The 16,090-nt window shown below is 39.2% G+C and overlaps 1 protein-coding gene across 10 annotated transcripts in view; it reads left to right on the top strand.

Moving 5' to 3' along the window:
• LOC111871558 (cholecystokinin receptor type A) overlaps nucleotides 1-16,090 on the top strand; it is a 578,235-nt gene that overhangs the window by 413,893 nt on the left and 148,252 nt on the right. For all 10 annotated transcript variants that reach the window (XM_033754144.1, XM_033754143.1, XM_033754138.1 and 7 more), the window contains one exon: nucleotides 14,286-14,471. In XM_033754144.1, the coding sequence (XP_033610035.1) occupies nucleotides 14,286-14,471 (186 nt within the window). The remainder of the gene's footprint in view (nucleotides 1-14,285; nucleotides 14,472-16,090) is intronic.

The following is a 16,090-nucleotide window of genomic DNA, read 5'->3' as shown; positions in this document are numbered from 1 at the left end:
CTGTAATTTGTATTTGACTTTTAATAAGTTTATCTATAATGTAATTCATTCGTCTGCACTGTGCTCTGTCTGTAATTGGCCTTGCGGCTGTTGACTCGGCACATTAATAATAAAGAATTGAATTGAATTGAATTATTATTATTATTATTGTTTAGGCTTTATCCACAGGATCCGTCCAGGTTCGAGGACTTTTTAACATTTTAGTAACCAGCATATTTTTTTCGGCCAGGAGTTATTAGCCCCACGCCCAACCTCAAAGCTGGAGGACCACCCCTAGTCGGCTGTCCGCGACTGCTTATTCAGTATATTCGCAGCTTCCTTCCATATCTAGATGGCGTCTTTTCCATCCGCAATCTGAGGACGCGCCATGCCGTGGTGAAAACGGACCCACCTAACATGGCGTAGGTGGGTGGACAATATTGAAATTGATCTCAGAGGGATTCAATGGGATGGTATGAATTGGATTGATCTGGCTCAGGATATAGACCGCTGGAGGGCTCTTGTGAACACGGTAATGAACCTTCGGGTTCCATAAAATTCTGGAAAGTTCTTGAATAGCTGCACAATTGGCGAGTTCTCAAGAAGGGCTCTGCTCCGTGAGTGAGTGATTGTTTAAGCTATTTGAAATTCTGAGAGCTGCAGTATGCAGCGGTGTTTTCTGGGGTCATCAGCCATCTCAATATGGAGTTGATGCCGTGCGTTACAGAAACTGCCTCTGTCTCCATAATTTCAGGATGACGCCGTTCAGTTCTGCTTGCACCTCAGTGTCTTCAACAGAGGTGGGTGATTTCCTCCAAGCCGTTCGTGGTACCGGGCTACGGATGTAGTGAACCAGTTGAGAGGGAGCTTTGAGTGCATCTTAAGGCAAGACCGGGGACTAGTAGCCTGAATTCTGATGACCGATCGAATGTTCAGCACGCGGTCAGGACCCAGACAGACGGCAGAATTTAGTACCGTTATACAGTGGGGGCAGTATCACTCATCAGATCAACCTCTGATTCTGGATATTGAGAGAGTTAGATAAACGTTTGACCCAGCTCCACATTGACAAGCCCGAGAAGACTCAATTTTATTATTGTTGTAATAATCATCATCATCATCATCACCATGATCATTGACACATTTGTTAATGACTTCAATGATGCTATTAACTTCTCCAGGTATCTGATGTTTTCAAAATCTACCGCGCTATTAAATCTCCCAAAGACTACAATCTGCTACAGCCTGGTTTTGATTCTGTACAAGATTAGTTCACTGCTAGATATATGGAAGTCAGCGTTACTGAAACTCAGGTTATGTCCTTGTCATATTAATCTACGAGTGTAAACATTGTTAATCTTCTATTTCCGGGACCGACTATATTAAGGAAATTTCTGGTTTTAAAACTTAATTCCCATAATTATGCCAACTACATATTTCCTCGATGTGTTAAGGTGTGGGGGTATTTCCCAGCCCAACCTTCTCTTATTGCCTCTTGAATGTATATACATATAGCATTTTACCTTAGGTATGTTCGTAAGCTCGAATACACCTCTGCTGTATTAAACTCTGTTACGTCTACTGATGCCAACAAAATTGATCGCATGCAGCAAACGTTGGTAGCTCTGTGTTTTAATCTTTCACTTCCCCATAAGTGGAAATAAAGAGCGCGATCTGTCACTCTGATTAAAAATTAGCGCTTCGAAGACCGTCTGTGTCACTATCATCAGAGTCAACCATGAGTTAGGAAATAGAGATGTTTTCCGGAAAGTTGAATTCTAACTAACTGATTGTATGTTTCAGCAACATGCGGCCATTTCCCAAGTAAACCCTAATAATAGAAGTCTCTGAGAAGTCGGTTTTGACATTCATGATAGCCAAAGAGCATTTAATGCAACGATATCCCTTGAAAGTTTCAAACTTTATGTCGTTTTAATCTAATACACGATTTGATCATACTCGTATTCGCACAAAATAAATGATACTAATAACTGCATATAGTATGATATTTTATGACGCTAGTTCAGTCTACAAAATGTATATTATTTTCACGATTCCTCTTCATACAGGTATGTTAGGACACTCTTATTACCACGTCGTATGACACTTTTATTGCAAAAAAATGCTCCCTCGACAACATTTTGTAGTTATTTACGCTACCGCCATTCAGGCTGATGACTCTCCTAGGCGCTTTGGCAAATCTTGTGAATCTGTTAGTAAGTTAATTACGTCGGTTAGATCCACTTATGGCTAAACGTCTAATCGACGCTTCTGAAAAAGCTTTAAAATCATTGTTTCAATTCCTGAAGCAGATCACAGTTTGTAACGCTCGTGACGGGACTGCGTGGTGGGAGGAAAGAAGTTCTTCTTACCCGTAGTTCCCCATAAAACAGTTAAATCGCTGTGTTTCCATATATGTACGTGTAGCTCGTGATGCGAACACCGACTCCAGACATATCAGGTAATTTTGTGCGAAAACATACACTGCTAAATTGTTTATATCATGAGCAGCTTCATGACGTCATGCAGAGCTGTTGAAGAGAACTAAAGGTGTTTCGTTCTTCCTGTCCTGGATTGTCTGTGATGTTTACACGTCCGGAAAGAAAGAGTTACACCTATCGAGGTACCGTGCTGCTACCAATGTACTGGCTCCTTTAACTTCTTACAATTGATTGTGGACCCCGAAAGGGTTCCAGCAACACACCATTTAAATTGTTATACTTAAGGTTTTATCACTATGCGATTTCAGACGTGAGAAAATATTTTCACCTTTCATTTTGGATCCTCCTTACACGGTAACAACGCATAAAATTTAGAACCAACACAGCTACTTCTGGGAAGGCCGGTTCTCTTTCGAGGTCAAAATAGAAAACCTCCTCAACCTACTGCTCGCTAATGCGTATTGTGCATGACATTGAAATAATCATCAGGGCAATTGTAAAATTTTGCATTATGGGAAATATAACAGGAAGAAAGTTTAATAACTTCGTCCATTACAGTCCGCCTTGAGAAGCTATTAGTCGCGTAGATGGCTAACAAATGTTCTTCCTCGTATGGAACACGAATATTCATTTCATTTTCATAATATCACCACCATTCATTCTTATGAAGCCAAATAAAGCCAGTCCACGTTAATGTTTCGTTACTTTATGCTCATCTGAATTTTTTGAAAATGTATTATTCCTATGTGACTCACGTAGGAGGAAGAATATGATTACAGCTTCTAAACAACTGTAGTACTTCGATCAGTAATAAATTATCTTCTCTTCTAATTCGAATAAGCTTCCATAGAAGCGGATTGGGGCAGACACACGTTTGAACATTACCTCCGCACTGTCTGGGTGCATTGATATGTTATGTAACTATATGTTATGTGAACAAATTGCGGCACGCCTATACTTCGAACGACAAATTAATGTTTGTCAAAATTTGAATCGATTCTGCAACTGTGAGGCAATTATCGTTTTAAAATTGTATTCACAAAGTATCATTGAGGACTCAATGCCGGATCGCCTGGTGTAAAGTGAATTTGATTAACACTGTTTGCTTCTGCACACAAATGTGTCAGAATTAGTCTGTTTAGCAGTGCAAGGGATTCACGCGAGCTCATGCATAGAAACGCAAAGTCCGGACATCCGCTAACTGTAACGTACATTGAGTGCGCGTGAGAGAACGCTGCAGAGGAGAGAAGAGAGGAGGTAACTGGAAGCTGGACTAACGCATAATGAGGAACTGCATAATTTCCATTCTCTTCCAGATGCTGTTATAGTGATAAAATCAGGGAGGAGACAGGAGGAGCATGTAGCACGCATGAGAGAGGTGCTGCTATAAGAGCCAAAATCCCTGAAAGAAAGAACTTGCTGGGGAAATCTAGGAATATATAGATATATATTCATCCATTCATCAGTAATCTGGCAGACGACAGGTCTACAGTCTCTTCCAAAACAGTTCCTCCACTTAATGCGATATATATAGGAGTATAATTTCAAAATTGGTCTTAAGTAATTAAAGTTTGGTTTCATATAGCACAACTTGTCGGTTATGTAGCGATATGTTCCTTAACAGGAAGGTAATGTCGACTAAACTAAACGACTTCTGATTTGTCAAGAAGAAATGTGTATTATGCCGTGGTGACTGGGGGCGTGGAGGTACCCCTCCTAGCCACCACTTATTATTATTCTTCTGCGACAGGGGTGGATTGGTTGTCTCACCGCTGTCACTACCTCGTTAGGCCTTAGGGGGGGGGGGAAAATAACTTTACAATCACTGACGTAGCTGCCGCCTTGGCATGAGTTTGCAATTCTCCTACAGGATTCGGGAGACGCTGGAACATTCGGGGAGGAGGGTAACACTTGAGGGGAGGCTAAGTTTAATTATCATCACAGCGCATTTCTATCCTACTCTATTCACCTATGTCGCTATATACATAATATATACATACTTTGCCGACGTTCGTCGGTTCGCATTACATTTGGGTTATTATCCTGTCGTATACACATTAGTTCCATCCTGTCACCCTGCTATTGGGTGTCCTGTCCCTCTGTCTTGGCTTTCTCTGTAAACCTAGTCCATCTAGTTTTCACTTTCTCTCCCTGGTGTTTGCACTTTAATATTATCACACTTAATGTTCATGACTATATGAAGTAAGTCTACTTACGTGAGCTGAGAAAACAGGCCGCCATCACCAACCAGCAACTTAACTCATCGCCGTCACTCTCTCGGCGATAGCCGATGGCTGACTCTTTGACAAGTAATAATAAAAAACAGTTTTTTGATTGGTTCCTCTAGAGTTTATGTACCCTCTTTTTGCTGACTCGCAGGGTTCCGGGGGTGTATTCACCCGCCCATCCTGACGTAATTTTGGATCGGTGTTGCCCACTCATTGGCTGTTTATCGAAAGGGTTTGGCTCTTTCAGGTCTACCGCCCTCTCCGACTCAGCGTTTTCGTCATGTCATAGTTTTTATGACCTACTTCATATAGCTTCTTCCTCAATGTCAGCGTTAGTACGCTGTCGTGCTAACATTCTGATTACTAAGCTATAGCCTGTTACACTTCTTTGCAAACCCAAACTTCCTGGTACGTTTCATTATTTCTATTTCTTAATCTTAAAGTCTAGGTACACTTATTCCAAATTTACCCCCCAAAAAACTATATGTACTTGTACATAACCCTTGGGTCATAACAAAGTGTTTCGTGATTCACCAAATAGAAAGAGAATTAAAGTAATGTTTTATGGGTTTAGATATAATATTGTCACGATTTATATGTGTGTGACTATAGACGGGATTTAGACTGGCGACTGGATTTATTGGAAAATTGTACACACCACTAGGAACTACAAGAAATCACAGCGCTGCAGAAAATTTCCATACTTCACAAATCAGTGGAACACGCTAAGTCTTCTCATTCTTCACTAGTCGTATCCTGGTAACGGGTTCTATAACAGTCTCACTCTAACTACAGCACACATAAAGTCTTTTTTCACAGCCGCACTCTTGCAACTAACTCTTTTCTTCACAGCCGGACTTTCAAATCTCAACTCAACTATAGCCCAATCTCTTCTCAGCCTCCCTTGCAGAGCTCAACTCAACTGAACACTCGGTTGCCTTCCTTATAACAACTTTGCAACAACCAAATAGAACACACCGTTTTCAACAATAAATTTATTATTGTAGAGGGGTGATTACCTACTTTTTGCTTAGCAACGGCTGTTGTCTCATAGTTTGTTTCGAGATCTTTCCCTAGCAACGGGTTAATAAGCCAAAATATTTGGTATGTAATATGTAAGAGAAAAATTTTGAGTCGGAGAATTTCTGAACATACTTTGTAATGTATGGACCTAATACCACATACACAAATTTCCTATATATTGCCTCAAATTAAGTCAAGACTGGCTGCTTCAATATCCTTTCAAATCCATTATTCTCCAGTCACCCATAATTCGACTCTGTATCTCTCAAGTTACTGACAGTCGTTACGAAAACATACAATAAAATAAAAATTAATATAAATGAAACAATTAAAAGATATTAAATGGAATGCTGTAATTCACTAAGGCATTCGGATTCTTCACTTTATTCAGTGACTACTCCTCAAATACTTACCTTATGTAAATGTCAGGTATGAGAGTGATTGAAAATAACGAATTTGGAGAGGAAGGAAGCGAATAGGGACTGCTTTAAATGACTGTTCCAGCGTTTTCTTGGGCAATTCAGCGAAGCCATATAAGGCCGCAGGCAGAGAAACAGGCTTCCGCTCCGAAATTCGAAACCGCGACCCTTTTCATACAGAGCTGCAGTGGTAACCACTGAATCCCAAAGTTCATTGAGGTATTTGTAAGAAAACTGAAATAATTTAAATAACAAAAGATGGACTGCAAATGGTACATTGTCTTGTAATTGCTTGTAAGCCATTTCAACATGTTTGTGTAACAGCAGTGGGAAGAGCTGACGCCACCGGTTTATTATACAGAATGGAAGGTCATTTGAGCTAATGAAATTACGTTGTAATTTTCATTCACGGCGTGAAAAGACCCCCGCACATCCATATTTACTGGGTGTTAGACGCTGGGGGCATGTAGAGATGGTAACATGAGTCCCTGGATTCGAAATAGCATGTGAATATGTTAACTTGTCAGAACAGACTGTGGCCTGTCGGGATTCACGTATATGATATTTTATTTTCTCAACATTCCACTCGAATTTTGATATGACACCTTGAAATGAATGAACAACTTAACAAATTCTTTTAGCGTCTCTGACAAACAGGTTCGTCCTGTAGTTTGTAGCCTGCTTATTTCTGAAATTGCTACAGGTCTTTTATTTTATGACATAAGTTTCAACGCTTAACCCAATAGTGTGTCTATAGTCCTAAGTCCGGACATAGATTTCAGTTATGATTTCAACTCTTTCACTCACAATGGTTTCTACAAATCCAATATTCTTTTAGAAAATACAGTGAACCCGTTTCTTTTACACAGAATATCATTATGTTTTCTTGTGATTTTCGCAAGTATTAACATTTTCCATAAACATTTCAACTCAATTGTATTTTGCGATAGAGACAAAATGTGTTCTGTGTGAGCAAGGGACTCACCTCCTGTGTGTTGTTTAGATAAAAATAATGATTCAGAGAATCATTTTTATTATTTATAATTTACATTATATTTTTCCCACTGAAAAAAAAAAATTCCTTTTACGTCACTACTTTTTTTTACGTCACTACTTTTACGACAAGAAAGTGTAATTGGAGATGTGTGGAAGTGCAGAAATTGTGAAGATAAAGGGGATGAAGAAATATGATCAGAATACTACCTGTTAGTTAGTAACTATGGAGCAATTTGGAACATTCTGAGGGAAGTTTAAAATTAACCAACTTATGCAAAAGTAAACGAAGGGGAAGGTTTACTTCAACCAAAACAAACATTTGGTTTGTCCTTGTATACTCCCGAAAAGCAGAGAAATATTAAGCTCAGTTCTGATACTGAAATCATGCTAAGAAGGATTAAATTTGATCTTAAAAGTAAGATAAATAATTACTGATATAGAATGAAAACTTCTGAAAACGGTTTAAGAGCTGAGACATGTTCTGTGACAGGTCTATTGAGAGGGCGAAGGAAGCTAAAATAAAACTAGGATATGATTTGAATAATTAATACGAATTTTTATTAGGAAACAACTCTGGCATTTTAAATATAATTCGTTGGATTATTTTTTTTTTCAGTCTGTATACCGATCGGCTAAGGGCTGAACAACCGGGTTAGGTTTCTGGTAGGACCAAGAAATTTTCTCTACAACACAGTATCCAGGCCGGCTCTGAGATCCACCCATCTTCCTATCCAATATGTACTTACGTCTCTTTCCCCTGGGGTAATGCGGTCGTGGCGTGTAGCTGACCGCTTACCTCAATTTTACAGCCGAAGTCAAAACTGATATGTTCTTAACATTCCCCTATGACGTCGTGCTTAATTAATTAAGTCCAGGAACTACTTTGCTTCAACTTTTATCGAAATTTCTCTACAATTGGAAACCACAGAACTGCTCATTTTTCTTATAACTGGTTTAATAGAAGTCTGTTTCGCCAAGAACGAAGAAGTCTCATTTATTATACTGAAGCTGTATGTACGGGTCCAACGCAGGACATAGTCAGCAAGGATACCCCGCATTTATATTAATCGGAATTGCAGCAGTACGACGCTTCGGTAGAACTACTGATATCAATTTCACAGAGAGCACTTACACACAAAAGTTAAGTCACATCAGAAAATATTTTTTTTTAATTCGCTTAGTTGGGCCTTGAGTCCAACTGGGTCCATTCGGCACGGAGGCCACTGATTGGCCTAGTGTAGCTTGCCCCGGGTGATTATGATGATGAAGAATTTGGTGGCATGAAGATTAGCAGGGGAAACCGAAGTACTCGGAGAAAACCTACCCAGCGCCACTTTTTCCACCACAAATCCCACTTGACCAGACCCTGGATCGAACCCGGGCCCTCCCCAGTGGGAAGCCAGTGATTAACCACTTGAGCTATGGCGTGGCCATTACAATACGTGTTTAGAGTTGGTTTCCTGTTGTTATCAAAAGCAACGAAAATATTATTAAGCTACGTAACAAACTTGCCACCAACATTCTGTTCAATGGAAAGGTTATCATTTCCTTTAAAATTTAAAATGTATATCCAGAATTGTTTGGCGTTCTGTTTGAGAACTGTCATCAGCGGCTTTAACCAACTCTGACTTTAAGGCTCAGTAATACGTTTTAACGACAACAACGAGAGCATCAACAGATCAATCCGTTTTAAAGAGTTCTATTTTGTGAGATATAACGCCGTGTAGTTGCATAAATTAGATTTATTTATCCCTTAAAAAGGAAAATGTTTACCTTTTATTAATATACTATTTCAAACACTAAAAAGTATGACATCTTGCGTTTCTGGAAGCATTATAACAAATAACTTGGCATACAGCATCAGTATCTCTTGTGTTAAGATCTTTGTAAAGGGGAACGCGGTAGTGTAGTTGGTTGAGGCAATATGATACAAGCCAGAAGATCTCTCTTTTGAATCCCGATGTGGTCATTGGATGTTTTCAATTTACCTAATTATTCCAGCCGCACTATGGCACTGGGGTTGACTCAGCCTGTAATAGAAATGAGTACCAGGAATATTTCTGAGGTGTAAAGGGCGAGAGGCACTTAAGGCTGGCAACCTCAGCTCCTTCTTGGGAGTCTCGACGTCTCACAACGCTATGGGCCTCCGCGGTGTGTTAGAGGGAGAGCTTTACTTTTTCTATCTATTTCTTAAGTTCGTTGTAAAAGTACACTTATAAACACAGACTGATTACTAGAGGCTAAAATTCATATAAGAAAACATAAGAAACAACCGAAGCCATGTTTTCAAAGGGATATACTGCCTAAGTATCATGACAACCAAACCAGAGCTAACAAATGCATTCAATAAGGATGTACTGAAGAAATTCAAGATAGTAGCATGAAGCATTACGAGTAATGTCACCTCTAATATTGGTGTAGTAATGTGAGCTGGCTTGGGCTCTGTTATTGTCCAGTCTAACCATGGATATTGATGCCCCGTAAGAATATGACACAGGAGTTGTGTGGTTTCAGTAATAATTCTGAGAAATTCAAATAATATTCAATAATTTGATCGTTTAGTTTTTATGGAAGTAGTGATTGACAACATATAGATTTAAATCGTTGTCAGTTGGAGTTTCAAACTAAATATATTTGTTAAATCATTTCTAGATGATCTCTGCATTTACATCCAGTAATTAAATGGTGAATTTCCAGTGGAACACCATAGTGCGAGGTAATTTGGAATCAGATTAGCCCCTATTTGCAGAATATACGTCAGGGAGTAGATTGTGATTGTAAATCGACACATTCGTCATATCTGTGTAATGCATATAGTCCTGTTGTCATGTGAGAATACTGATATTATCATAAAAACTTGTGCAACTAGTTCGCACTTCATTTTTATTTAATTAAATACATCAGCGTGATCAATAACATTTTACTAGACATGCTGTATCAATTCGAATTAGCATCATTTCTAACAAAAAACAAACTCCGTGGCTTCAGACCGCAAGAGAACTATCGCGCTCGAGAGACTGCCGATTGTCGGCGTAGTTACTGCCAAATTTTGCGGTTAGAGGCTGTCGCGTGGTCAGCTCAACGAATTCCCACGGCCGCTAATTTCCGTTTTCTACATCAGAGCCGCTACTTTTCAATTCAAGTAGCTCCTCGGTTATCCTCACAAGGCTAAGTGGACCCCGTTCCAGACCCACTACTTCTAAGAAAATCTGGTAGCGCAGGGAATCGAACACGGACCTCTGGCTCTGTAGCCAGGAACTCTGACCACTAGACCACAGAGGCGGTCTAGCAGCATTTCAGTTGTGCGAACTATATATTAGAGAATATCAACTGACAAGGAAAAATAAACTCTTGTCTGAGAAATGAATATGACAATATTTGTGACATAACTGGAATATTTAGTAAGATGAAATTCGTCTGCGTTAATACAAGTATAAAACGATATATCAATGTTAAATTTGATTTTAAGTCTGATGTAGTCCAACTTTTTCAGGCTTAATAACTCCTTTAGCACCGAAAATCTCTAACTTCAGAAACCAGAAGCTTCTTGGATTTCTTGAATGAGAGGAATTTCATCTCCATCAACAAGGCTAAGCTGTGTAAATTTACGAGACATTGTTTGCTTTGTTGTGACTTGTACATACGGTATTGTACCATCTTTCTGTATAACCCTCAGCTGCTTACATCAGTCACAAAATACATTAAGTACAAACTTCCGAGTATTCGCCGCAGCACTGAAGCAATTTTCCTGAGCTCCACCTGTCAAGTGAGAGAACGTCTGGAACAGTAAACTCACTCCCCACTTCGAATATATTTTGCATTTGAAAAGACTGTCAGTGGTAAGTGACAAACAAGCAAAGTAACACCATAAAGCAGTTTCGCCTTTGAGAAGCTAACAGTCGCCGAACAAGTGATTTAGAACTGGTACAGATAGAATTATTGAGACTTAATTACTCATTATATAAATGAATTAATAGCTAAAATGAATTCTGCTCCCCAGTCAGAGGATGGATAGAAATATTTTGCGGTGTTGACCGCTGTGGCACTAGGAGATGACCTTATTTTTGTAGGTAAACATTGTGATGCAGAATAAATATGTTTGAACTGCAGATACCGTTGTTCTCCAGATGACGCAATTTCCTTGTAGGACTTACCTCCCCTTCAGGTTGAAGGGCCTGATAACGTTGCTACTGTAAGCGACTGAGCATCCTTAATTGAGTTTGATGGGCATACGCCACGTCATTTGACCTGTATTCTGTAATCTGTAACGTCTTTTATCTCTTATTTCTTTTCCTCCATATTTCCTTTCTTCTTCTGTTTATTTCTTTTTATTTGTTTTTCTTTCTTCCCATGTATTTTCCCCCATTTAACTCTCGGAAGACTGGGAGTCGTTGTACTGCAAATAACTGTGATCGACATATATGTACTTTATATAGATGTATAAATTGTATATGTACGTATATAATGTAATATATACATGTATACACAGTGTGGCATGTAGTTCCATTGCTAGGCAACGACCGTGAAATACGTAACTATATCTAATCCATCAAGTGTGCGTTTAGTACATGGGATATTAAGAACAGGTTCTGCGTAACTAATCAGCACTGACTCAGAAGTCAGTTAACCTGAAATGTTCTCTCATAATAATGGGAATGTTCACTGCCACTGATTTTTTAAAAAGGTACGAGTATCACAACTTTTTGAGTTCCACGTTGAAAATGGAGGATCTTATTTCGAACAGTTTTTGTAAATGCAGCAACCATTGAAGAAAATTCTAAATTAATTATGTTTAGAATTTCATAATCAAGTAGTTGAATTTTGGGCCACATGTGTTTTGATTTAGTGTTCAGCAGTTTTAGAATAGCTGCACTGAAATTGGCATTCGTTTTCTGTTTACATATACTTTTGAATATTATAGGAATTTATCGACTTCAGATGTGAATCTGATCTTATTTAATCATTCTATGTTAGATTTTTAAAACATAGGCACCAATTGTGAAGAAGAAACACCTTCATACCCACAGAGTTTTGGTTCCTGGCATGATTCTGAAGATGAGTTCTTCCATCTCCCAATGATAAATATTACACATTGAATAATTTCATTAATGCAGTTGTGAAGCATAGGCCGTGAGTAAGAAGAAGCGGAAGCCTTCCTACCACGCGTCGGCGCAGGATTTGTAAAATATTTTAGTGTACATAACTTTGGGCTTCCTTTGGCGAATTGAGTGTGTTCTTAAAATAATATTGATGTACCGTTTATCTCGTCTGTTTATGGATTACTTACAAAATGAAGATGGACATGATGTATCCTGTGGCTTATGCTACAAGCCGAGTAATTTTGTATCTAGGTTAAACCGAAGGGTAAAATAAAGTTTGTCTTTTTTTCCATTTTCCGACTTAATACGAGTTTCAGTGAATGTAATTGAATATGAGTTTCAGTGAATATGTTTTTTTGAGAACCCACATCTCTAATAAACTGAACATTACATCCAACCTACAAACACTGAATATCTTTCAATTAAGACATAAATATTACATCGTATCTCACAGAAAACACATTAAGTTTCCGCTACAAAAATCAGCACGTTAATGCTGATTAAAGAAAAATTTTATATTCATTTTAAGAACCAAATAAACCACCCAAATACACTCAGTGGGCAGAATACACAATTCTAATATGCTAATGCACATAGTATGTATAGTTATCAGTGGGCTTTAAAAGGTTAATTTTTATGGAACAGAAGGAAAATGCACATCGTTGTCGCCTTTATCCTTTCTATTTCAACAAAAAATGAACTCCGCGATTTTAGTCCGTAAGCGAACTATACCGACCGAGCGACCGCCGATAAGTTATTGCTAACTTTAGCGGATAGAGGGTGTCGCGTGGTCAGGGCAACGAATCTCCACGGCCTTTAATCTCGGTTTTCTAGACCGAAGTCATTATTTCCTTGAAATAGCTCCTCAATTATCCTCATGAGGTTGAGTGAACCCCATTCCAGACCCACCATTTCTCAGAAAATCTGATAGTGCCGGGAATCTAACCCGGTACCTCTGGATTTCTAGCCAGGAACTCTGATCACTAGACCACAGATACGGTCTCTCTTTTCTATTTCACCCCTGTAAAATGATAATTTATTTCACGTGGTAGCGTAGTGGTTGAGGCACTATGCTACAAGCCGGAAGGTAGCGGGTTCAAGTCCTGATGAGGTCATTGGATTTTTTTTTTCAATTGACCTAACCCTTCCAGCCACACTATGGCCCTGGGGTCGACTCAGCCTCTAACAGATGAGTACCAGGAATATTCTTGGAATATACTTGGGAGTAAAGGACGGCCGGCGCGTAGGGCTGAACGCAAGTCACACAATTGTACTATGATTTTCCGACTGACATGCAGCGATCCATGGACAGCCGGTTTCTAAATATAAAATTTGACCCTAAATACTATGAGCTCTTGCTGTGGGCACGAACTTAGGCTTAAAGTTCTGACGACGCTGTCGCGAAGTCATGCCTCTTCTGATTTGCATTCTGGAGGTGCAGGTTGGAATTTCGACCGGTACACCGACTATCCTGAGTCAAGCTCTTCGTAGTTTCCCCAGTCACTCCAAACAAATCTCTGGATAGTATTTGAAATCTGGTCACGACCGCATTCTCCTAACATTTTTTTTTTGTTCAATTTATTACTGACGAATCCTTCTACCAGTCGACGTTGTATAAATGATACGCCTATGTAAACAGGAATCCATAAACCGTAACTAGTAAGAAGATTAATATCTTCTGAGATACAACGCCGTGGAGTCTGGCGAAAGTCAGCCGAAGTTTCCCGGGAACATGGCGCCTCTATATATTCAGAGTCGATTAGAAGACAGGCAAGAACCGGGGAGAACCAGAGCTCTGCTTTTGTGCTGATGTAACACGTACTGTGTAACTTTGTTGTCTAGAAGCAACTGCCTGTGGCATTCGGAAACTTACCGGTAACGAAATAATGATCAATGCCTCTGGGCTTCCGTTATAGAGAGGTTCTGCTGTGTCAAGTTCCTTTCTTCTGTGATGTGACGCTGTATAGACAGGTACAAGTGCTTCAAACCTGAAGATTGAGGAAATATATTTCTTTGAAACGTTGTTACCTATCTATCAACCTATAGGTCACATACCCGAAGACGTTCAGTGGAGTACTATTTCCCCATATTTCATTACAGGGAGACACAAGTGTCGGGAAGACTGGCCATCGAAGTCCAGCGAGCGAGCCTATAACATATTCCTGGACGCCATGTTGCTTTTGGTACCACTGATCATCATGACACTGGCCTACTCTTTGATCGTTTCCAAGCTGTGGAAAGGTCTGCAAAGAGAAATCCGACACAATTCATCGTGCCGCAGGCAACGTGAGTACAGATCCTATTAATTATTCGGTATGAACTCTTTCAATGCTACGCACGACATAACTTGATTGGAAGCACTCGGCCTTCCGCCCTGGATTTTAAATTCTAGGTGGAAAGTGGAATGAGGGTACTTCCTGGCCTCTCTACTCTTCATGCCTATCCGGAAATAGAAATTATACGGAACCTTCGAAATATGTCAATAGAAAACTGTTTATTTGTACAAGAAGACGGTGTAGAAAGGATGACTTCTCTCGAAATGTTTCCATTTTAAATCAGAACTGTTCGCTTTCCTTGTACAAGAGGCATAGAGTTTAATGGTGTTAGAAGTGAGAGTTTTTCGATTCAAATGGAAACTCTTGAAGTTGGAGAATTCGAATTCTACGTAAGGATTTCCGCCCTTACCCAGGAGACCACAATTGTAAGGAGCTGATTGTACTGACTCTCTCAACTTATGTAAGGGAGAATTTTAAGTGAGCTACTGGGATGTCTGACAGTTCTGAAATACTTTAAAGAAAAAACTGTACACATGAGAAATGAGACATGAATAGACGGAGAGAGAAAAGGAAACAGAAAATATCAGCTTTAGGAGAGTTGGATAAGAGCATAATTTAAATTTCCTCATATTTAATTCATATATGTTTAAAGATGTGATGTCACTGCTATCAGCTTCATACAAAATTTTGTCGAATATTATTCTCTCAAGGTTAAGTCCATATATAGCCGAAATTATTTGGATCAACTTTGTGGGTTTCAACGTAACAGATCAACTTCTGATCAGATCTTTTGCATTCGCCAGATATTGGAGAAAAAATGGGAGTACAATGAGACAGCAAATCAGCTATTCATAGACTTCAAGAAAGTCTATGATTCAGTTAGGATGGAACTATAGTACAATATTCTGATAGAGTTTGGAGTATCCATGGAACTAGTTAGGTATATTAAAAAGTGTTTAAAAGAAACTTATAATAAAGTCCTTATAGGTAAATATTTGTCTGACAATTTCCTATCCATAATGGTCTAAAATAAGTAGATGCTTTGTAACCACTGTTTCTCAACTTTGCTTTAGAATATGCCATTAGGAAGGTTCAGGAAAACCATGTGAGACTGAAATTAAACGGGACAGATCAGCTGTTGGTCTATGCCGATTATGTGAATCTTACTTACTTACTCATGGAGCTGAGCCCTTCTGGAGCAGCTGCCAATTCTGCAGCTACTCAAGAAAATCCCAGCAATCTATGGAACCCAAAGGTTCATTGACCTGTTCACAGGAGCCCTCCACTGGTCCCTATCCTGATCCAGATTAAACCAATCCATACCATCCCATCCTATCTCTCTAAGATCCATTTTAATATTGTCCACCCACCTACGCCTTGGTCTCTTTCCTTCTGGCTTTCCCACCAATACCCTATACGCATTCTTCGTCTCCCCCATTCGTGCTACATGACCTGCCTACCTCATCCTCCTTGACTTGATGATTCTAATTATACGAGGGTCGTACTGAAAGTCATGAGCAACAATTTTTTGTAAAGTAACATGCTTTATTATTGACAAACCAAATACACCACCTCAATCTACAGAGATTTCTTTATTTTTCCACATAATTGCCACTTCTTTGTACACAT

This window comes from Cryptotermes secundus, unplaced genomic scaffold (assembly GCF_002891405.2).
Source record: "Cryptotermes secundus unplaced genomic scaffold, Csec_1.0 scaffold152, whole genome shotgun sequence".
Lineage (NCBI taxonomy): Eukaryota > Metazoa > Arthropoda > Insecta > Blattodea > Kalotermitidae > Cryptotermes > Cryptotermes secundus.
Note: the sequence above shows the minus strand (reverse complement) of the source record. Positions and strands in the feature narration are given on the sequence as shown.